General features: G+C 41.3%; 1 protein-coding gene and 7 non-coding genes across 8 annotated transcripts; 3 read left to right on the forward strand and 5 right to left on the reverse strand.

Moving 5' to 3' along the window:
* The first annotated feature begins 202 nt into the window (after positions 1 to 202).
* On the forward strand, positions 203 to 11,843 carry LOC116680815 (deoxynucleoside triphosphate triphosphohydrolase SAMHD1-like). Its single transcript, XM_032509534.1, is given in 15 exon segments — positions 203 to 409; positions 1,793 to 1,953; positions 2,189 to 2,238; positions 2,241 to 2,303; positions 2,880 to 2,974; positions 4,536 to 4,694; positions 4,785 to 4,885; positions 5,805 to 5,913; positions 6,732 to 6,823; positions 6,961 to 7,076; positions 8,298 to 8,431; positions 9,761 to 9,856; positions 10,007 to 10,111; positions 10,194 to 10,331; positions 11,315 to 11,843. Coding segments are annotated over 15 exon segments (1,497 nt in total). The 5' UTR covers positions 203 to 355; the 3' UTR covers positions 11,339 to 11,843.
* A 1,746-nt stretch (positions 11,844 to 13,589) lies between these two features.
* On the reverse strand, positions 13,590 to 13,661 carry trnaq-cug (transfer RNA glutamine (anticodon CUG)). Its single transcript has one exon. It is a non-coding gene; the product is annotated as a tRNA-Gln (tRNA).
* Positions 13,662 to 16,546: 2,885 nt separating this feature from the next.
* On the forward strand, positions 16,547 to 16,619 carry trnak-uuu (transfer RNA lysine (anticodon UUU)). Its single transcript has one exon. It is a non-coding gene; the product is annotated as a tRNA-Lys (tRNA).
* Positions 16,620 to 18,258: 1,639 nt separating this feature from the next.
* Positions 18,259 to 18,331, reverse strand: trnat-cgu (transfer RNA threonine (anticodon CGU)). Its single transcript has one exon. It is a non-coding gene; the product is annotated as a tRNA-Thr (tRNA).
* A 730-nt stretch (positions 18,332 to 19,061) lies between these two features.
* Positions 19,062 to 19,135, reverse strand: trnat-agu (transfer RNA threonine (anticodon AGU)). The gene has a single exon. It is a non-coding gene; the product is annotated as a tRNA-Thr (tRNA).
* A 1,399-nt stretch (positions 19,136 to 20,534) lies between these two features.
* On the reverse strand, positions 20,535 to 20,750 carry LOC116680816 (small nucleolar RNA U3). Its single transcript, XR_004329908.1, has one exon. It is a non-coding gene; the product is annotated as a small nucleolar RNA U3 (small nucleolar RNA).
* A 1,409-nt stretch (positions 20,751 to 22,159) lies between these two features.
* On the forward strand, positions 22,160 to 22,232 carry trnak-uuu (transfer RNA lysine (anticodon UUU)). The gene has a single exon. It is a non-coding gene; the product is annotated as a tRNA-Lys (tRNA).
* A 431-nt stretch (positions 22,233 to 22,663) lies between these two features.
* Positions 22,664 to 22,736, reverse strand: trnam-cau (transfer RNA methionine (anticodon CAU)). Its single transcript has one exon. It is a non-coding gene; the product is annotated as a tRNA-Met (tRNA).
* Positions 22,737 to 23,893: the final 1,157 nt, after the last annotated feature.

The raw sequence follows: 23,893 nt of genomic DNA on the forward strand, positions 1-23,893 counted from the left end.
CTTATTTAATTGTGAGTTGGGCGTTTGTATTTTTTATTCATGGGGCTGTACAGCTCGCACTGCAACATTTGTTAACTTCAATAGTCTTCAAAGAGGGATTAATGGCTTCCCATCTCTGAACAATGGTGATAATATGGTGGCCAAAATATTAATTTAGCATTTAATTCAGCAACTTAACGTTCAGGTATTTTAGTTGAAGAATTTCACTATGAGGGCGGGAACCAATATGATAGGTGTGGTGAAGATATAAAAGTGTGGCAGGCTGGGTTATCTTTGTACAGGTCTGCCCTGATCAGCTGTATAAACAACGTGATCCTGACATCTGTGATCCTAACATCGGTTCAACGCAGATACAATGTCTGACAGCTCCAAAACACCACAGAAGAAATTGAAGATGGACGATAGCAAGGTAAGATATCAAGCCTAACCGTACATCACACTACATTTTTGGACTGGAGAGAAGAGGAAGACTAAACACAGGGAAGCTGAAGAGCTTGTACAGTAGAATAAACAGTGAAGGAGTGTGAACTTACACAGTCACTAAGTCAACATTGATTATGTCTACAGCAAGAGATGATGAGACGTCAAGGCACGGACAATGAAGATGAGGAAGATTGCAGCATGAAAAAATGTGAAGAAAAAAAATACCTTTTTACTGGTAAACTGGACTACATCCCAGTTTTGTTTTTTACCTGGTGCCATTTATCCGTCAGCATGTTATTCCTTTGTAGCTTTGAATTCATGTTTGGGCTCATTGGGCCTCATGCAAGAACATTTTCCTATTCTTATTCTCTAGCTAGCTCGCCGCTACCCTCAGGAGAACTGGAGCCGGGTTTACTGAGTAGTTACTGTGCTGTAAATTGGAAACCAGAATCAGCTTTAAATCCAGTCCTAATCTAGTCCTCACTAACAAGATTACAATCATTTCACTGGAGTTACCATTATTATTGTTTGCGTCATCAATACCGAATTCCATCTAATTGGATGGGACTATACTGTAGGCTACAGTACGTTACACTTGACGCACCACTACAAGACTACTCGACAGATTCGGAGGCATTCTGCATTTATTCGCAGCAAATCATTGCAGCTTGATGGCGCTAATGTTAGCACATAGTAGTATGGACGGCAACATGATGGAAAATGAAGAAAACAGATCCCAGAGATTCAGCAGACAAGCAGAAAGACATTCCCATCATCCTCAGCCTTATCTGAGAGATGTTTGAGACAGTAGGCATCAAGAAGGACTCCTGGCCAATGTGCTGGGGAACTTTTTCATTAATGTCTGTTTAGTAATTCATATTTAATCCTTAATTATCTTTCCAGAAGCCATATATGAGCACACACACATACATGTAGATTCCTTTGAATGTGAAGGGGAAGATTAAAAAGAGAAACTGGATCTGTGAATTCTCACAGAATCACTACTGAAATAATATCTTGCTTCTCAGTGTGAATCTTATTAACCTGGAGTCCCACTCTCTGTCACAATAATCACATACGGGATGTTTTAAATCTGTTGGCAGACATCCATTTAAGTGTAGTCAACGTTATACAAAGAGCCTTTTCTCCATGTTCACAGACGTTTCTCAGCTGTACTCTAAAAAATGGTTGTCATTCATAAGGCTACTCATGCTTTTAAGTAAATTTCCAAGCCTGTACTTTGTTACTTTTACATGAGTAAAGTAGTTAAAACAGTACTTCTACTTTATTTTTTAACACAAGTATCTGTACTTCTACTTGAGTACGGGAAGTGAGTACTTTTGCCCTCTCTATCTGTGTGTTCCCTCAGGTGTTTAATGATCCCATCCACGGGACGGTGATATTACACCCACTTCTCATCAAAATCATCGACACACCTCAGTTCCAGAGACTGCGAAACATCAAGCAGCTTGGAGGGGCCTACTTTGTTTACCCTGGAGCCTCCCACAACCGCTTTGAACACTCCATCGGGTACGTTCGGGTGTTGTCAGATAAACAGTTTTGTGTCTTAAGCGAATCACAATCCAAATGAATTTAAGACTAGTTTGCAGTAAAGCACCAATAACATTAAGACAATCAAAGTTAACACATTACATACATCAGTACAGGTATAAAAGATAGGCAATATCTCCAGTCTTTCAGCAGAATCCTTTGTGGTAATTGTTTCATGATTCATAATTGCTGTGTATTGTGTGTGTTGATAAAGGGTGGCGCACTTGGCAGGTCAACTTGTAGAAGCTCTGCGTGCAAGGCAGCCGAACTCAACATCAATGACAGAGACGTCCTTTGTGTGAAGATTGCTGGTCTCTGCCATGACCTGGGTGAGTGATACACATGTTTTCACTATAACACGTCATATGTTTTAAATGGTTATTACTGGGTGTGATTAAGAATGAAAATCTTTAGTTTTCAGCATTCATCCTGTGTCCATTATCCTATGTTTATGACAGCAGTTCATATTGATAAGATAGAGGTTTCAGAAGCTTGCATGGCAAATATGATACAAATGGTTCATACAATGAACTTTTTCTCCTGGAAGGCATTCATAGTGTTGGCACACAAAAAGTGACTTTAGTTCAATCATTCTCTACTAATACAATAGAAACTCAATAGTTTCTTTTAGTGAGCAGTCAAGATCTGAGACTCGTTTAGATTAACTAACAACTTCAATTTGATAGAAATTCAGTTGAAATGCGTCTTACAAAAGTAGCGAGTGTCACTGAACGACTCAAAGCTGTGACTTCGGCATGACTGCCATTATGTTGTTGCGTTGATGGGAAATAACGCTGGATAAAATGTCACTCATCCTTACATTATCAGATCAACAAATAACATGGAAGAAATTTTGAAAGAAACCAGTCTGTAAGATTCATTTATATTTATTTCTCCATATCTAGGACATGGGCCCTTTTCCCATCTGTATGATCAAATGTTCATACCCAAAGTACCACATCCACCAGGTCCACTAGGTGATAAAATGGGAAAGTGGAAGGTAAGAAATTATTATTATTTATGTTGTGTGATGTGTGATATATTAACCCACCAGCCAGGGCAAAGACATAAACAAAAGGTTTGTGTTTAGCAGTCAAGGTTGCAGCAAAACTAAAGAGCCAAAGTAACGTAGTGCTGGCTTGTTTCTTTGTGAGCCAAAATGAAAAATAAAAAAATGATTCATTCTTTAATCAAATTAATCGTTGATCTGTACCAGCACATACCTCAGTCCTTGTTTTTCCATGTTCAGTGAATCTTAGTAGGATGGGTTGCAATAATAGTGGCAGACACGGCAACAATAATGAAGATAAACAGATAAAGACAATAAACAAAAATAGACCTCAATAATAGATAATAAATGAGTATTAAAAGTACAACTTGTAAAACTGAACTTGAACATGACCTGAGAACAAGTGGGCACTTTTTCCAATAATCTCAAGTTGCCCCTCACTTTTATGTTTTATAAATTGTTTTATTTTTTGCATTATATGGACATTGTCAATTTCTCTTGTAGTAGTAGTAGTTTAATCAACTTGTTCCAAGTAGTAGTAGAATACTAGATTTCTCCCTAGCTTTGCTGGAGTTCAACTTTGTCCAGTATGAAGTAATTGGTTTGAAAGTATCTTAGCTTAGCATAAAGACTGGAAGCCAATAAAAACAGCTAGCCTGGCTCTGTCCAATAGTAACAATACCTCCCTACCAGCTCAGGAATTCAAATTTTATACCTTATTGTTGTATTTCATAAAATGTAAAACTATTCCTTAAGGAACAATTAGTTCATTCGTGGCATTCCTTGTATTTTGCGATATTATTCATGTGCAGTGATTCATAAAATGTAGGTTAACATTAAATGAGTATTCTTGTGTTCATTGCTATATATGTAGGTGTATTATTAGTATTTTGTAGAAATGTACACAATGTACACTTGTGATTATTTTTTTTTGGTAGACCTACCACTAAAATTGCATGTTCTCACATTGCCTAGAGGGTGGGAACAGCAGCATATTCAGTGTTTAGGCAGAAATTGGGCTCACACAGGAGTTGAGAGAGATTCTGGGTCTCTGCTGGTTCAGTGTCAGGTGGTCTGGTTCGTTCAGCCAGATCAACCTTGGGTCAACAAGGCGCAGGCTTGAGAAGATCCTGAGAAATCTTTTCTGTTTCACTACTCCATCTCGAGTTCACTTGAGGAGAAAAGGCTAAACAGGTTGACGTGGAGAAAAGGGCAAAACAGGCAGATCAGCAGAGGATCATAGGAGCGTGGACAAATGATGCTCAAACCAGATGCAACGCTTTTGAAGCCAAACTCTTAATGGAAAAGGGTTGATCAGAGAAGAGGTTTTTGTGTGGTGTCAGATGTTGTCTCCCTCTTTCATAACATACCAACATCCTGGGAGTCACTCTCAATGGATATGAAGAGTGGGAGAGGTGAAGAGGTTAGCGATAATGTGTTGTCTGGCCAACATGGCAGATAAGACAAGACCTCAGTCTGTTTATCCTGTGAAACTTCTTTAAGTCATTCTCTTTAAAGTCTCATGATAATATTAATAATGTGTATCTTGTAGCATGAAGAAGCCTCTGTGGAGATGTTCAATCATCTGGTGAGATCTAATAATCTGAAGCTGGATGAGCTGAAGCTGCCCGAGGACATGGATTTCATCAGAGAGATGATTAATGGACCAAAAGACCCTAAGGGAGGAAAGAAGAAACCTAATGCAGATGAGGTCAGTCCTGCCTGTGTGAATTGAGTGAAATCAGTCAGTGTCATCATCATCATTGATTATAATTCCATTATAATGCTATTATCTCCACAGTGGCCATATAAGGGTCGGACCAAGGAAAAATCCTTCCTCTATGAAATCGTGGCCAACGAATGGAACGGCATTGATGTGGACAAGTTTGACTACTTTGTCAGGTGGGGCTTTTTGTACAGAAACTGTAGAGCAAGTCATTGTTTGATGCGGAGTGATAAGGAATGGACTGAGGAATCAGTTACATTCCTCAAGAAGTGCACAGACTGGAATATTTTTAAAGAATCTTGTAAGGACTTGGATGAAATGACTGATGTTGTTTGCTCAGATGTGGCCTTCTGTAGAGATATGATTATCCTCTGCAAACAGGTAAAGATATACCCTAATAATAAACCATGGGTGAATAGGTCCATAAAAGATAATGTATGGAAATAAAGATATGCTCATAAGCACGGAACTGCATCTGATCTACATGTAGCCTCCAAGGAGCTTAAAGTTGAGACATCTAAAGCAAAACAAAGATATAAGTCTAAACTTGAAAAAAGTCTGGCTGAAAACACCCTTGGCTCTGCCTGGTCCTGTATGAAAACCATAGCAGGCATGCAGAATCCGAGTAAAAACAGACCTGTCTACCTAGAGGGGTTTAAATCTGATGCTGAGCTTGCCAATGCTTTCACCCATTTCTATAGCTCTTTCTAAAATGTAAATAGGACCATCATTAAATATGCGGATGACTCCGTTATAGTCAGTCTGCTCCATAAAAATGCTAAAGGCCACAGACCAATCATTGAAGCCTTTGTCCAATGATGTGAGGAGTCACTGTCTGTAAAAAAGGCGTCCGGACTGCTTGAGAAAACTACCATTTTCATCTCGACAAGACCATGTTGGCATTGTTTTATCATGCTTTTATTGAATCCATCATATCATTCTCCTTAGCGTCATGGTTTGGGTGGGTTTCAGTTAAGCACAAGAATCGCCTAAATCAAATTGTAAAATGGTCAAGTAAGCTGACTGGGGAGTCCCAGCTGCACCCCCCATCCCTGTATGCTAAACAACAACTTTCTTCACTCTGTCTCTTCTCAGGGACTGCCACCACCTGGGCATGAAGAACAACTTTGACCATCTCCGCTTCATACAGTTTGCCAGAGTGTGTGAGGTGGAAGGGCTGAAACACATCTGCAGTAGAGACAAGGTGCTCACATTATTACTCCTGCTTTTGTTAAATCCAAATTTAAAACAGCATCTATGTATTTTATCTCCATGGTTTTATTCTATGCCTGTCTTATTCTATTTTATTTTATATTCTCTTTAATAAAGGTTTTTAATACTTTTAACTGCTCATTAACTGTGTTTTTAACTTAATTAAAAACACACACAACTAGACAAAACACAAGCAAATTAGGAAAACTTCTTCATGAATTTGACAACATACGCACTGCAAATACATAAACGGTGCAAAAAGAAAAGCACACAAACCCCAAAAACAGATGCAATACGCAATGAAAAGCAGACCCCCCCCCTCCAAAAAACGCCACTGGATTCAGATTACACAACTGAAGTTCTCCAGGCCTCTAGGGGGAGCGCTCAGTGGAACAGCTTGATCTTCGACCCCACGGGGAGAGAGCTCAACCTTTTTATTACCGCGAGTTTACAGACACGTCTCTGCTGATTGAGTATCACCTGTGACCTGAGCCAATAAAATAGTTGTGTTTTTCGGGGTTTGTGCGCTTTTCTTTTAGCATCGTTTGTGTATTTGCAGCGCGTTTGTGTATTTGGTTGTGGGTTGAGTATTTCAAGTGCGTTTTCTAAATGCTGCACATGTGTTGTCAAATTAATGAAGTTGTTTTCTTAATTTGCTTGTATTTCATTAAGTTGTAGTGTGTTTGTCCCCTGTCAGCCACCATAACTGTTTGTTGGAAAGCACTTGGAATTGTCTTGTTGAAATGTGCTGAATACATAAAGTTGCCTTGTCTTATTAGTTATGACTAAACTATAGGCAATCCTCTGCAGGAGGTGAACAATCTGTATGACATGTTCTACACCAGGAACTGTCTCCACAGAAGAGCCTACCAGCACAGAGTGAACAAGATCATAGAGTATATGTGAGTAGCTAACCTTCCCACGTTGGGCCTCTAACAACAATTAGCTTCTTCAGATCCACCTCATTTTATTTGCTTCATCATTCACTCTATTGTGTGGTATGCATTAAAGTGGTAATATGTTGGGTATGGTCATCCAGGATCGCGGAGGCCTTTTTAAAAGCAGACAAGCATATCCAGATTAAAGGCTCACAAGGCCAGGAGTACACTCTCTCTACAGCCATAGGTGACATGGAGGCCTACACCAAGCTGACAGGTATGTAGATACCACTGTGTGCTGTGAGCTTGTGTTTTAACATTAAAAACAACTGACAGGTTTTGAACTATTCTAAGGATTTTGATTGCTTACCTGGACACAAGGACAAGGACTATTGAGGCCACAGTTGCACTACTTTGGCAGAAAGCATACAATGGGGTTAGGATAGGATTTTTTATTCAAGTTTTAATCATCTATCTATCTAGAAGACGTGGAAACAGTGTTTCAGCATGAGGCTAGTTAGTCCTTAAATATAATAAGGAATATTTTGGAAAAGGTAAGGGTATTTCGTAAAGGCTAAATAAAAGACACATCCCTCCAAACTCTACATGCTAGCCATGCTTTAACTGTAGCTCCACGCAAGTCACTTTAGCACGTGGAGCATCCTTAACTTTCTTTTCCTAGTTACTGTTGCTAATCTACAATTGGGCTTTTTGATTTAAAAAATTGTCGCAAATCCCAAATCAGGCCCGTATGATAATAGGCTCCCCCACAACCCCCCCAAACAGAACTTCACACCTGGACAGTACTCAGAAAAGTCACTATTATCACACACCTCCTTTACCCATCCTTTCAGTTACTGTCATCAGGTCGACACTATGGCGTCCCATTTGCAAAGAAGAACATGTGTAAAAACCAACCAAAAGTCAGACGTCCAACAGCTCCACTCGAGCTTCTTCTTGCAATGTTTTTGCTATTTGCACGTCTGCACTGTCACTGTTTTTATACAGTTTATATATGTATCTTTCATGTTCTTATGTATTTTAAATCACTTGCGCCTGCCTGTCAAAGAGAATTTTCTGTCCCTTGCAGCAGATAATAAAGTTTTTCTCATCTCATCCTATCAATAAGGAGTAGAAGCAACTTGCTGAAGTTTTGAAGGTGTCCATTATTCACAATGTACATGTTAAATAATGGATAACAACCGGTCCTGTAAATAAGAAAGTTATGAAGGTGATATACATGCCAGATTGAGCTAACTTTTATCAAAATTGTTTACATAAAATTAATTTTATGGTAGTAGTAGTTTAATAGAATAGTTTTTCAAGAACATAATTAACAAAGTAATTCTATTGCATAGGCAAATTTGAATTGCTAGATTCTTTGAGTTATGCCTCTGTTTACAATCAATTATGTATTTGTTAAACACTATGAATGAATGTGTGACCTTTTCCGTTGTTTGTTTTTACTCAGCTGTCTTTCACTCACTTTGTCCTGTAGATCATGTGTTTGAACAAATACTCAACTCTTCCTCCGTGGAGCTGGCTGAGGCGAAGAAGATTCTAGAAAGGATCATCTCTCGAGACCACTACAAGTTTCTGGGTGAAATCAAGCCTAGACAAGTCCCCACCAAGGTATGCATTAATGTCTATGTGTACCTGTATCAAATCACAAGGTGCATTACAGCCTACATCTGGTAAGGTGCTTTTTATGGTTGCTGCGTTGTCTGATAAAATGAAGATGACTAAGTTGTCCTCTAACTTTGCTGCCACACAGAGTCCCGTCTGTGACTGGGTTACAGACACTGCTGGTTACCCTGCCAGTCTGTGCGGCCCGTTTTAATACAGCCAGAGTCACAATGTAGCTGTTGATATTTACATATCTGGGGTCTCATTTATTAAACGGAGCCTAGGATCCTTACTAAAAATGTACCTACGCCCAAAAGCCCAAAGTGGCTTATGCCAAAAAAAAAGTTTGATTTATAAAACCGATTGTACGAACATTTGTAAGCAACGTCCCCAATATAAATCAGAGATGACCCACAGGTGTGTGTACGTGGATCAGCCTCTTATGCCGCCCTGTCCACGCCCATTTTTAATCATTAATAGTCAATGCAAAACACCTCCATTCACCTGTGAATGCTGATAAATATGTTAATGACCCCGGCAGTTATTCTTTCATTACGCCGAATCATGACAACTGGTGGAGAAAAAGCAAAAAAACTCGGGAAAAAACTCTTGGGAAATGCTGCTAATTGAATTATAATGTTGGCCTGTTGTCGCACAGTGTAGGGAGATCTACAGACTAACTTTATTAATAATAACTTCCAAAACGGTAGGCATTCCGGCCCTCGGGGACAGCTTTGATATACCAGACCTATAAGTTAAGATTTATCAGAACTATAAATTATATCCAAACAATCCTTCGTATATGAAAAAAACAAAGTCATGTGGAAGTACTTGTACTGTGACTTGTCAAAATGGAAGGCATTTTAAATCTCTCACCTTTTCTCCTCCCTCCCTATGGAGAAGATTCTGAATTGGGAAATTGATTGTTAACATTAGATATTGTTGATATTATGCTCCTCTTGTGGTCGATAAGTGTACATTGTTTTTTTTTCCTTTGGTTTTCTCTTTTATTTTACATCGTCTCCATGGGTATTGTACCTCAATTTCATGTGGGCTACTACAAAAGATCAAGATTTCTAGAAATTGAATTTAGAAGATGTGATAGCAGTGTGAACAAAATCATAGATCATTCAGTTATGTAGACTGCAGGCTGGAGAATACTTATTTATTGTAAAAACAACCACATTAGTCCACACTTTCTGGTGTTTTAAGATTTATACACGCTGAAGAAAGTTTTGGAACAGCTCTATTTTGGGATGAGAAAACCGCTGTTTTAGATGATGTTTTTATATTGAACTGCTTAACACTTCTCTCCCTTTCTCCTTCCTCCCCAAGGAGAGCCAACTTCAATGGCAAAAGGAATTGGCTGCAGCTGTCCCTGAGGGGGGCAATGGGGGTGTCACACTGACACATGAGGACTTTGTAGTTTCAGTAAGTTTTTATTCTAATTCCTTTTACTCCATTTTTTTAAAATCTTGGGTTTTGTTAATTATCATTTAATGTGTAAGATGTCACTTTCCACCATTGGCATAATTTACTTGTGAATACAAAAACAGGCTTCTTGCTCCCCCTCTCCTTCAGGTTGCTACTTTTGACTATGGAATGAAAGACAAGGACCCCATCAATAATGTATATTTCTACGGCAAGAGAAACCCTGACACAGCAAAACCAATCACCAGAGACCAGGTCAGAAATTTAGCAATCACTCCCTAAGGCAGCCTCTGTTATCACATTATTCTCAACTCCAGGCTGCTGTCATTCTTGTCAGGTGTCCAAGCTTCTCCCAGAATGCTTTTCTGAGCAGCTGATCAGGGTTTACAGTAAGAAGAGTGATGAGCAGAGTGTGGAGGCTGCCAGGAAGCACTTCTCCAAGTGGTGTAAAGAGAAGGGCTTCCCAGAATCTCAGGTAATGTTTACATCTAGGCTGTTATATGTAGGACTTTATGGTCTTTATGGTTTCAGTTCTTATCCTGTTTCTGCATCCTGTTTCCTGTTATTTTTCTGTGTTTCCTCCCTGGTCTTGGGTTCCCCTTGAATGTATGTATGTTCTGTTTCCTGTTTTATGTTGAAGTCTGGTTTTTTTGTCTTGTCTTTGGTTTTACTTCCTGTGTCTTCCGGGTCCTGTGATTACCTGAGGTCTTCCACCTGTTTCCCAGTCCTCTTGTCACCTGCGTCTCGTTATCTCGTTACCCTGTGTATTTAGTGTCTGTGCTCCCCTTGTCTCTTGTCAGATCATTGTTGTAGCTTTGTGCTGTTTGTCTTCCTAACAGTTTTTCTGTTTGTTCCTGTGACCTTTGTATCCCAATGAGTTTTTCCCTCCCTTTAATCCTGGTTTTTGTCTTGTCTGTTTTCTGGGCCCTTTTGGATTTGGCTTTGATTGCTTTTGGATTTTTTGCTCCCTGTGTTTTCTTGGACTTTGGAATCAATAAATCCATGTTTACCTGCACCCGCCTGCCTCCATCATCTCTGCTATTGGGTCCTTATTCTGCTTACCCGTAACACAAGTGCTGTGTAGGGCCCTCAGGCACCATCACAAAAAAGCACTAGCTAGTTAGCTTATGACAGCTAAGACATGAAAGGGGAGAAAGAAACTGCTGCAGGCCAGAACCAAACATGCAACATCTACATCAAGGACAGAGCCTCTCTATATGGGCTCTCCCTATTCCACCAGGCCACCCAGGCACCCTGGATTAAGGCATTTTGTCTTGATTGAATGATCATAAATATAGTCATCAAAACTGCAATTTATTTTCTGTCCATCAGCTAAAAACATCAGTCTAGTGACAAATCTCTCACTCTGAACCACTCACAGTCATACTCTGTAACACTGTAATTTTCTTGGGATCAATATCTATCTATCTATGCACTTCTGTCTTCATCTACATGCAGAACGGAGACACTGCAGCACCATAAATCATCAGTGGGGGAAATATCCAGAACACTCCACCAGACGTTTTGGAAGATAGAGAAACAAAATCAAAAACTCCCTTATTACTTATAAACTTATTGTCTAATTATGATTGATTCTATAAGGTGAGTATGAGCACAGTGCAGTACTTGACACTGTTTCTCCCAAAAACAAATGAGTACCAGGATAAATTACTGCATGTTTGGGCAATATACACAGTTTGTTTAGACACATATCTTTGTTTAATTATTAAACACACTTTAAATGTCATGTTATGAAACTGAAGCATGTTGTATTCAGCTATCAGGGATATTTAGCCTTCTGTGTTTATTCTGTGTGTATTCCTTATAATCAGGACACGCTATAAAACACTACCCACATGGAGTGGAGTTAAAGTGAATATTTAAATTGTGGTTTAGTGATTTTAAATATTAAGGTGTTTGGGGTTTCTGTTAATGTGGGTGCGTTGATGTGATAATTTGATGATAGATTATATATGGGAAGCTTTGACTTGGGAAGCAATTTGTATTGCATCCATCAAATGAAATAAGAATTATGATTACTATTACCAGTGTACTCTAGCCCAGGGGTGTCAAACTCATTTAGTTAATTTAATTTGATCTCAAGTTATTGGGGGGGGGGGGGGCTAGTAAACGACTCCAGGAAGATCAGCAACTGTATCTGCCACAGAGTTTCTTTTCAGCTTGATGTTGGCAAAAGGAAGTAGGAAAATAGTAGAAAAATAATAACGTTACGGACCCGTGAGAGAGGAGTAATATTCTGAGAAAAAACTCAGAATTTCTAAGATTAAATTTGTGTATTTACAGAAAATAAAAAAGTGGTGAATTTGTAAATTTGAAAACTTCTCTGCAATTCTGCTCTGGCCTATATCACTGTTTACCATGTAGCTCAAACTGCTTTCTTCATTGTAACCATCTGAGTGTGATTAAGATAACATTTTTAATATTCTTTTGTTTTGCTCATAAAGTGAAAATGTATTAGATTATTAAAAAAATATATTTGGGCTGTAAAGGGAAACCTATCAAAGAGATTATAGCCTTTTAACTGTATCCCCAGATTGTGCTGGCATTATTTAAAATAAAACTCTGTCCAACAGATGAAATCATAACACTTGTGTTTTTCAGCTGGGATGATGATGCATCTTTTGTTCATGGATTGTGTTGACAAAGACAAATTTTGGAACATTTTGTGTATTAGTAAAGAAAGGCCTAACAGCAATCACTCCTGAATGGAAAGAGAAATAAAGGGAAATGTCTCAGTGCTATTAATTTGTATCAATTCCAGCACTTAGTCACGTATTTTGCAATGATTCAAACTCAAGTAAGTTGCTTGTTATATTCTTCAGTAAGTCTTTTTTTTTTGCCAAATGGTGACAAAATCCTAAAATAATCCATGTCTTTGTTAAATGAAACCCCAAAATCGCTTTTGATGAAACTGTTTATTTAAATAGTTTGTTTTTCATCTTCCCACTGTTCCAATAATCCACACTCTGGTTTGGTAAAATGAAACCAGACTGACAACATTGTGCCGTTATCTTCAAAATGTCCAACTGAGTCCAAAATGCCCCTGCCAGATGGGAAATAAACTGATAACTGTCTTCATGGTTTAAACGTGTCAAATATTGCCGTAGAATGTCCACATTGAGTCCAGATGTGTCCGTTTTGGTCCCTGATCCATGCTGTTACCCCAAAAGTCCACAGCTAGGCCAAGGGCAACTGGACTTGGTAAAATGTCCTCCGCAGAAGTATTGTCTCTCATCCAAGAGACTTCTTTAGTGTTTTTTTTTTACTCAGAAAGGGTTGGACACAGAGCCCACTCCTCCACCCATACAAAGACAATTCAAAGCTGTGGGGAAAGGGATGTTCCAAAGCTAATAGGCCATTCAACAAGCAGTTCTGATGCACTATACTGGCCCATTCAGGATGAGCACTGTATACTCTGACTGCATCAGCACAAGTTCAAATTTCAGGGATCCCTAATTTTTATGATGATTACGAGACTGAATGCAAAGTGTGTATTCCCCATTTAACTCAAAGCCTATCACTTCCAGTCAATTCTATCAAAAGTGGAGCTCCTTCCAGTTACATTAACGACCAGGTGACTACTCAACATGCCCCCACCAACATACTGTTTTGAGTCTAAATGGCCAATGACATTAAACGTGTAAGCTTACTTTAAACTAGATGTGTGAAGTTGAAAGGTTGATTTTTTTCACCTGTGCTGCGACTTAAAACCAGGTTCCACTGAGATTTGAACTCAGATTGCTGGATTCAGAGTCCAGAGTGCTAACCATTACACCATGGAACCTTTAAATGTGTTACAAGGGTTTGCTACACAGTTTCTTTCATAATATCCACATGTGTGATATTGAAAGCACACAACAATCACAACGAAGATGAAAAAAGAAACAATTACTGGCCAACTTAACCCTTGTATTGTTCTTTGTGTCACAGGGACATGTTTAGTTTATGTGACCTTTTTTACTAGCCTGCCGTTGTGCTTCGGGGTCCCTGAGACACCACTTTCATGTCATGTCAAATGCCCTCGAGGCCTCATCCTTCGGGTCTCGGAGACCCAATCTTGTTCAATGTCATGTTTCTACTACCCTTGAGGCTTCAGCCTCGCCATTTGGGTCCCTGGGACCAAGGGGTGTGTGTGTGTGTGTGTGTGTGTGTGTGTGTGTGTGTGTGGTGTGTGTGTGTGTGTGTGTGTGTGTGTGTGTGTGTGTGTGTGTGTGTGTGTGTGTGTGTGAGTGTGTGTGTGTGTGTGGGTACATGTGTTTGGGTGTACGTGTATGTGTGTGTGTGTGTGTGTGTGTATTCAAAACAGATTCAAGGTTTGGTCGGGGCCTCGTCCACGCAGGCCAAGAGGCTACAGGCAAACACAGTCGGCACAGTAGTAGGCTCGCGTGCAGCTCCTGCAGATGTATCTCTTGCAGCCACCACACACGATGTGTGATTTGCGGCCCTTTCTTTCTGGACAGAGCTGACAACGCTTCCTTTTGCTTTGCACCCTTGGTGTGTCCGGTTCAGAATCCCCGTCCTCCTCCATGCCACTTGTGACTGTGCCACCGCCGCCGCTGCCGCCGCTGCCGTCACAAGCGCCCTTCCCGGTTATATAACTGCTCAAGGAACGCCCTCCTCTTGTTAAACTTGCCGAGCATCCACTCGGGCCTGAGCTCTCGCTACAGCACAAAGTCATTGTAGGCGGACACGTCGAGGATGTTAGGGAACACGGCGAGGGGCCACCGTGCTGTCTTCCTGCGACAGCTGTACGTGCCCACGAGCTTGTCCAGGTTGTCCACGCCTCCCTTGGTGTGGTTGTAGTGGAGGATGATGTCGGGTTTGGCTTGCCTGCCGGCGCCAACGCGCACATCCCCCGTGTGCAGCGTGCTCAGCAGCACCACGTTCCTGTGCCTCTTGGGCACCTAGGACACCAGAGTGGGGACGGGCATGAAGGCAAACTTGGACGAGAAGACCGCGCGGCCCTTGGTGGCGAGCAACGCCCCCGGCAGCTCAGGCTTGTTTTTGCGCATCGTGCCCACGCGGTGAGGCGCCGCTCGACGAGCAGCCACTGGGCCAGCGCGTAGGAGGTGAAAAAGTTGTCGGACGTCACGTTACGCGGGCCCCTCAGGCCCTCGGTCACGTCCAGCACCACGCGGGCGCCCAGATTCCTCTCAGGTGTGTGAAAGTGGCGTGTCCAAACAAGAAGATGGAACATGATGGAAAGAGATGGAAGAAAACATTTAACACACACACACACAAACACACTAAGACAATTGTACGGCAATGGTACAAAAAAACAAAACAAAACGAAAACAACAACAAAGCAACAAATACAACACCTCAAAAGGGCACCAGCTGCTTGTCCACCGTCACATCGGCTCCCGGGTTGTAGAGGCGAGGCAGCTGCCACATCCACTCGTCCCACACCTCTCGTACGGCCGCCAGTTTGTCCGAGGCTCGGCGGGCAGCTCTTGACTTGCGGTCGTCGAATCGCAACAGTCTAGAGTACGCGTGGAACTGCTTGATTGGCATTGTGGCGCGGAAAATGGTCCTGCCACTCTCCTCGTGCCACAGGCTCTCCAAGGCCTCGTTGCGGGACCGGTACACGCCCGCGAGGAGCAGCAGCCCGAGGTAGCCTCGCAGGTCTGTGACGTCCATCGCTTTCCACTTGCCGGCTGTGGCACATCTCCATCATCCCTACCAGACTAAAATGTGCCTGCATTCTACAATCATGGCCTGTGCTGACCTCATGTTCCTCAGATCAAACTAAAGGCTGGTGATAATGCATGTTCAAATTCTAAAACTTCCATCTATTGTTCTAGAACTGCAGCTTAACATTCTAGAACTACAATGTAACATTTTAGAACTGTAATTAACAGTTTAGGACCGCAACTCTTAAAATTCTACAACTTCAACCTATTGTTCCAGAACTGCAACTTAACATTCCAGAACTATAGGTAAACATTCTTAAAGTTTGACCTAACATTCTAGATCGACAGCTTAACATTCTAGAAATTAAACCTAACATTCTAGAACTACAAATAACATTGGAGAACTGTAAGTAAAATTTTAGGACCATAACTCTTAAAATTCTACAACTTCAACCTATTGTTCCAGAACTGCAACTTAACATTACAGAACTGCAGCTTAACATTCTTGAACTTAAACCTAACATTCTAGAACTGCAGCTTACCATTCTAGAACTACAATGTAACCTTTTAGGACTATGAGCAACCTTTTGGGAACGCAACTTATAAAAATTCTAAAACTTCAACATATTGTTCTTGAATTGCAACTCAAATTTCTAGAATGAAAGCTTAACTTTCTAGAACTGCATCTTAACATTCCAGAACTTCAACATAACATTCTAGTACTGGAGTTTACCGTTCTAGAAATTAAACCTAACATTCTAGAACTGCAGCTTACCATTCTAGAACTACAATGTAACCTTTTAGGACTATGAGCAACCTTTTGGGAACGCAACTTATAAAAATTCTAAAACTTCAACATATTGTTCTTGAATTGCAACTCAAATTTCTAGAATGAAAGCTTAACTTTCTAGAACTGCATCTTAACATTCTAGAACTTCAACCTAACATTCTAGAACTGCCAAGTAACATTCTAGAACTGTAACATTTCAGAAGTTTTGGGTAAAATCTTTGGACCGCAACTCAAAACTTGAGAAGTGCCTGGCTAGCTCAGTCGGTAGAGCATGAGACTTTTAATCTCAGGGTCATGGGTTCAAGCCCCATGTTGGGCGGTTGTGTTTTATAGAGTGGGAATCCCTGAGTTCTGCATAGTATCAGATGGCTGTATTGGGCCTGTCAATTGCAAGATTAGCAGTTCCATCCCAGTGTAAAAATCCCTGAAATTTACCAGTCTAAAATGTGCCTGCATTCTACAATCATGGCCTGTGCTGACCTCCTGTTCCTCAGATCAAACTAAAGTCTGGTGACAATGCATGTTCAAATTCTAAAACTTCAACCTATTGTTCTAGAATTGCAGCTTAACATTCTAGAACTACAATGTAACATTTTAGAACTGTAATTAACAGTTTAGGACCGCAAATCTTAAAATCCTACAACTTCAACCTATTGTTCCAGAACTACTCACAAACAAAACAACAAACTTACTCTCATTCAGAAGCCATAGAAGAGCGGTGCAAATATTTCATCACAGTGATGGCTTGTGGTAAGAAATTGGTCCTGACTCTGTTGGTTTTGGCGTAAAGTGCTCTGTAGCGCTTACCAGAAGGAAGAAACTGGAATAGGTTGTGTCCGGGGTGAGATGGGTGAGAGGGCGCGAGGCCATCCGTCATCCCCGGCCCACTTGATGAGTGTCATCGGTGGAAGTCTGAACCAATGATTCCCAGAATGGCTGACCTAACAGCGTGCAGCCCACCTGCACCTATTAAAGCCAGCATTCCACTCCACTGGTATAGACTGTTTTCAGCCACATATAATGTTATAAGACAACATCACATGTCACTTTTGTGCTCTGTAAAATCAGGCAAGTGTAACTTTGTTGCACCTGTTATGAATCACTAGTCATATGCATACAATACACTTCATTAAGTGAGAACTAGGCACTGCTGGATTTGGACCCAGGATCTCCTGTTTACAAGACAGGCGCTTTAATCACTAAGCTACAGCGCCTTCTACAGATAAGCCTGTCTTGCAAGAATACAATGAGCTAATGAACAGGTTGCTTCCATCCATCCATCTTCGTCCAGCAGCTCCAGTAGGGGACCCTTACGAACTCCGGCAAATGAAAACAGCTGGACGTGTCCTTGAGCATCGCCTCAGGACTCACTATTCATAGGCAGGCCTACCGAGAACAACAGAAGTCCTATGCAAGGACCTTGAGAGATGAGAGACCCTTTCCCCACAGCCCTGGTAAATCCAACCTCCATGCCATGAGTCCCCTCATCACAAAGGTCATTAACCACTCCCTCCGGTCAGGCCATGTTCCATCAACACTGAAAACAGCTGTTATCATGCCATTTCTCATGGAAAGCTTAAAACACAGTCCTAATTTAGTCCTCCTCAACAGTAAAAATAGCATTTGCTGTGTGGCGTGTCTGTTTTTATTTCTCCCATGTTAACAGTATTGACCAATACGGTAGGCATTCTAACCTCAGCTGACACGCTCACGCCATGCAGGCAGTGTGCAGGAGCCCTAAGCTTCCAAGGTAAGACCGAATTCATGATAATAAAAACTTTATAATCTTCACACTAAAGTTGCAACAACACCTCTATTCGCTTTACATGGACACATGTAATGTTATGGTAGAAAACAACACCACATGTCACTTTAGTGCTCTAGAAAATCAGGCTATAACTTTGTTGCACATGTTAAGTATCAGGAACCATGTGGAAACACTTTATTAAGTGATAACCAGGCACTGCTGGGATTTGGACCCAGGATCTCCTGTTTACGAGACAGGCGCTTTAACCTCTAAGCTACAGTGCCTCCTGCAGCAAATTCCTTCTTGCAAGAATACAATGAGCTAGTGAAAAGGGTTCCCTCCATCCATCCATCTTTGTCCAGCAGCTCCAGCAGGGGACCCCAAACTGCCCTTTGCCGAGCCACATAAACCAGCTCCGACTGGGGGATCCCGAGGCGTTCCCAGGCCAGGTTGGAGATGTACTTTCTCCACCTAGTCCTGGGTCTTCCCCGAGGCCTCCTCCCAGCTGGACGTGCCTGGACCAGCTCTCTACGAAGGCCCCCAGGAGGCATCCTTACCAGATGACCCAACCACCTCAGTTGTTTACACCGAGTACCTCCATAATGGCCATGCATCCGTGTTCATCCCCAGAGGTGCTGTGGCTTAGTTGGTTAAAGTGCCTGTCTAGTCAGCAGAAGTTCCTGGGTTCAAATCCCAGCAGCACCTTGTTGTTGCAGAGATTACCTGTACTTGTTTTTAAGTTGCCTGCTAATCAGATGTTGTTGTGGGCGGGGCATTAAGTCTGACTCAGTGGTGAGTGAAATGGAGCAGTTGACTGACACAGAACTGTAATGGAGCCAAAGTAGCGCATTTATTAATTAATTTCATTAGTTATCAGGCAAATAGAACACCTTTTGGGCATGTTATTAGTGTTTCTGAGTAAATGTAACATGCAATTTTTATTTGCTACCAGGGTACTTTCACAGGGATTGGGTTGATGATGACACACCAAAAGAGGTAATCTCTCCAACAACAAGGTGCTGCTGGGATTTGAACCCAGGATCTCCTGTTTACTAGACAGGCACTTTAACCAACTAAGCCACAGCACCTCCACAAGTAGCTACCCTGTTAAGTCTTAATTTGTCTTTTACCTTGTATAAGCTAAACATACAGTATACTGACTAGCAGTAATGGGAGTAACGGGTTAGCTTGCCTAGGCTTGGCGGATCAATCCTATTCAGTCAGTCTGCAGAAGAGGTAGAAGTACCTGGCAGGTCTCTCCCTTCAGCAGTTTGAGAAAGCCAGCCCACTCCTTCCCATTGGTGCTGATCATCCACATCTCACCCCCATAGAGCCAGTGAAGCTCGGTCCACCAGATGGAACACTCACCATTTGAACCAGACTGGGGGGGAACGTTTCAGAGCCCAGCACGGATCGTGGAGCAACAGCTATGGCCGCAACAGTACCTTCTGACGTCCACTGTTCCGTCCAACATGGAGCTCTTCCAGATTGTTGAGAATCTCTTGCAGCTGGATGTGCTGCCACACAAAAATGAGAAAGTAGTAACCAGGTCAAGACAAGACCAGGAGGCAGTAAGTCTGCTCGAAGAGAAGACTACGCGTGTGGAGGTGGACAGAAAACTCTGCTATGCTGTAACAGTTTCCCTAACTCACCTGGCAAGGGAAAAGTACAACGCATATAAATTAAGGTAATGGGTGGATCTCTCTCTATCGGCTATAATTTAAACATATAAGTTCAGATTTTTATTTATTTATTTTTTTAAAGATTTTTTTTGGGCATTTTAGGCCTTTAATTGAGAGGACAGTTCAAGATATGAAAGGGGAGAGAGAGGGGGAGTGACATGCAGCAAAGGGCCTCAGGCTGGATTCAAACCCTGGATTCAAATCACTGGAACAAGACAAAAAAAGCTGTCCAGCGTCTCCTTCCTACAGTGCTTAACCAGCCTTTAGACACAAATACAAATAGGGCCAAAAAATCACTGAATCAATCAGGATTTCCACATCACCTTCAACGCCCCGTATCCACTCGTAGAGTAACCTGGCTTCAAGTTTTGCTGTATGTATACAAACCTCGTTACAACATGCCAACCCGTCCACCGGGACTTCAGTGTACCGTTCCACCCCTTTAATACATGTCAATCAAGCTGAGCCTGTAAAGGCCACACAGTCTGATTAGTCAAGTGGAAACACCTGTGGGAGTGAAACATGGATGTGTAGAGACAGGCTTTCAAACAATGCAAAATTTTTTACATGTCAAAGTAGGAAAAGCAAAGGTAGAAATAAAAATAAATTATAGCTTAACTCAGTTTACGTTTTTACACCGGAAAAAAGGCATTACAAAGTCAAGAAAGTAGGTGTTAACCCTTTCAAGTAACCTTGTCCAGCATGGACTGGACATTCTTCAAGACTGACTATAACTTCAGTTAAATAGAAAGCTTAGTACGTTTTATTACTTTCACACGTGTTAGTTTTCCACATATCTGCTACTACCACTCTGAAAATATTCCCTTCTTCAATACTCCATAAAGAAGCAAAGAACGATCATCAATGACAGAGAGCATATGAAGTGAATCATTACTCTCTGTCAGCCTCACGCTCAGAAAGGAATATCACGACTCATCATCGTGGTCAGCGAGACCAAACACTTTAGATACACATTCCTCAAGTCAGAAACTCTAGAAATGATCCCTGAAAGTATAGTCTTGGTTAGACTGGGGGGGGGGGGGGGGGAACTGCATCTCATTCACTGCAGAGTGATTGTCACTCAGGGTTCAGAGGGACAGAAGCTAATCGTTACGTGCTCCAGATGACTCTGAGGTGAGAAAATCTATTTAGATCTTTAAGAAGACCGATATGTAGATTGAATTAGATTTTCAGTCACTGTTGTCTCAATACTTTAGTGTCAGCCTACTTATTCTCTCCAATAAATGCTCCAGTCCTTTCTTTGCATTAATTGGTCTCAGAATGTTGCGGGTTAACCACCACTGTTGATTATTGGGTACAAAAAGCACTCAAGATATATGTATTTATATCATTTTTTAAATGTCTCCAAATAATGTTAAAAGTTAGTTTTTGGTAATTTTTAGTATTCGCTGGTTTATTAAGTCAATTCGGCAATGACGTCACACTGGGGAGCGAAGTCTCAGCCTGGCACTAGAACTACGGCGACTGACTGGGATGAGGAAGAGGAGGAAAAGCCAGCAGCCAAATAATTAACGAAATAACGAAACGGGCATATTTGTGTTAACCATGACATGTGGGACAACAATGGGACGGTTGGGTTTAGGAAGCAATAACGGCACTTGTTTTTCCCACAGCCCTCTTTTTTTAGAAGCCTGGGTAGCTCAGTCGGTACAGCATCAGACTTTTATTCTGAGGGTCCAGGGTTCAAGTCCCTGTTCAGGCGTGCAGTTGCACATTTTGCTTGATGCCATGATAAATTGTACACTTTGGCAATCCTTAACACTTTCAGACACTGTATCATGTAAGTAACATGCACAAGTCTTTAAAAAGAAATGTGACTGTTTTTCATGCAGGTTTGCATCATAACAATGCGGGTGCTATCTCTAAATGAACAATGGCCAACCTACATCCATCTTGATGGCACCCAAATCTCTGTGCTGATCTCCCTGCTTGGATGGCAAGTCATCTGGTGGATTTTTTCCGTCAAGAGGAAGCTGATCAAGAGGGAGAGTTGTTTTATTGTACCGGCTAGCAGTAAAGTTTATTTGTCTGGAGCCATAAAATTGCATTAGGTTATCAACGTTTTCAGCGAAAAAGAAAACCACAGCTCAAGTCCCTGGTAAGGCAACAGCTTGATTCTGGGATATGTATGAAGTGCTCGCTATTGTCATCTGTCATGCAGGTTTGCTGGATGTTCACAGTCTGCTAGTCGCCATGATGAGTTGTGACTTTGAGCTTTTTAATTAACCTTTTTGGCCAATTTTCAACCAGTTTGTGCAATAACATTTGGTGTTGCATTGTGCAAATTATGGTCTACCCTCCTGCTATCCAGAAGACGGTGATTATGGCAACAGCTCAATGGTCTTCATTTACTTGCACTTTAATCTGTAGTTCAGCAGATTGTTTTTTCCACAGTCACTTGCTTTTGAAGCCTGGGTAGCTCAGTTGGTAGAGCATCAGACTTTTAATCTGAGGGTCCAGGGTTCAAGTCCCTGTTCAGGTGTAGAGTTGCACATTCTGCTAGATGAGTTGTCCATTTGACATGCTTGTATGGACATGGACAAATTCAGACACTATCATATCATGTGTGTTCCATGCGCAAGTCTTTAAAAAGAATTGTGACTGTTTTTCAAGCAGGTTTGTATCATAACAATGTTGTTGGTAAGTCTAAATGAACAATGGGCAACCTACATCCATCTTGCTAGCACCCAAATCTCTGTACTCATCTCCCTGCTTGGATAGTATGTCCAAGGACATACCATTTATGTTCTATAACCCTTTTCATTGGTTTGCTACCACTCTTAAATAATTCCTTTCATTGTATCAATCTCAGAAATAACCAAAGAATGACAAATTTCATTCATGTGCTTGTGTTCAACCACCTTTCACTGTATTTTTAGCAGCAGTAGTGTTTTTTAGTTTTTTTAAAACACCTGCCCCGTGTGAGGGTTGAACTCACAACCTTCAGATTATGAGACTGACGCGCTGCCTACTGCGCCAACGAGGCAACAAAAGACATTGCAATGGTTGGGAAAATCTCAGAAAAACTAACAATTTGGTCGTCAATCTTAATAAAAACAATGTATGTGGAGACCTATGTTCTCACACAAAGGCTAAGATCAACACTAGATGCTTTGTCATGACCCCATGAAAAGGGGAGACAAAAGACTGTGTGCAAAGGTTGTATACATGTATGCATGGTGTATGCATGGATGAGTGTGAGGTATGGTGTCAGCGATTTATGCTGGACAGTGTAAAACTAACAAAGGTGAGCGGGAGAGGTGCTGGACTGAGAGACCTCTAGGGCAATCACAGATGCACAACCAATAATAAAACACTACTGAGTGAATGTGTTCAGAAAATGAAGAACATTGTTCAGAAAGCTTAATGAAGCTTCATTTGACCATAACTATTAACCAGCTGAACTTGGTAAAAGGTATGAGGTACTCCTGCATAGCTAGCCAGTGATTTACCTCCTGTAGATGGTGGTCGGCATGCCAACGAGGCTTGGAAATTTGCAGATGGTGATTCAGAGGAGATGTAACAGTTTAAAGTTTAAAGTAACTTAATTTTCTAAATTGTCCACCTACAGTGCCAACGAGAGCTCTTCTCTAATATTACCGGGTACGCAATAGCTATTCAACTTTAGAAGGTATTGTTGATCTCAGAAACAACGATAGACAGCACCATCTTATCACAACGCCCATGTTTGTGTTTCTTCAAAGTTTGCAAAAACATTCATCTGAACTCGCAAATCAATTGATGAGATTTTGGAGGTCAAAGGTTCAATGTCAAGGTGACTCTGCCCTCATGTCTGTCCATCCAATTCTTGTGAATGCAATATCCCTGAACGCCTAGAGGGAAGACCTTTAAATTTGGCATACATAACCACTAGGAGTCGCGGATGAACTGATTTCGATTTTGGAGGTCAAAGGTCAAGGTTACTGTTTCATTTCATTTCTCCTGACCTGGTGAGCTTTGGAGATGTAAATTTGTGGGTTCAAGTCCCATCTGGGGTGAATTTCAGCAGATTGGCACAATGGAAGCGTCCTGGGCCTCTGACCTAGAGGTTGATGGATTGAAACCATCCTCTGCTAACGCTGATTTCCATGGTAAGGTGAATCATGATATAAATGCTGGAAAAGTTGTTGACAGCCCATAAAA

The sequence above is a fragment of the Etheostoma spectabile genome, unplaced genomic scaffold, assembly GCF_008692095.1.
Source record: "Etheostoma spectabile isolate EspeVRDwgs_2016 unplaced genomic scaffold, UIUC_Espe_1.0 scaffold00018492, whole genome shotgun sequence".
In the NCBI taxonomy this organism is placed as follows: Eukaryota; Metazoa; Chordata; class Actinopteri; order Perciformes; family Percidae; genus Etheostoma; species Etheostoma spectabile.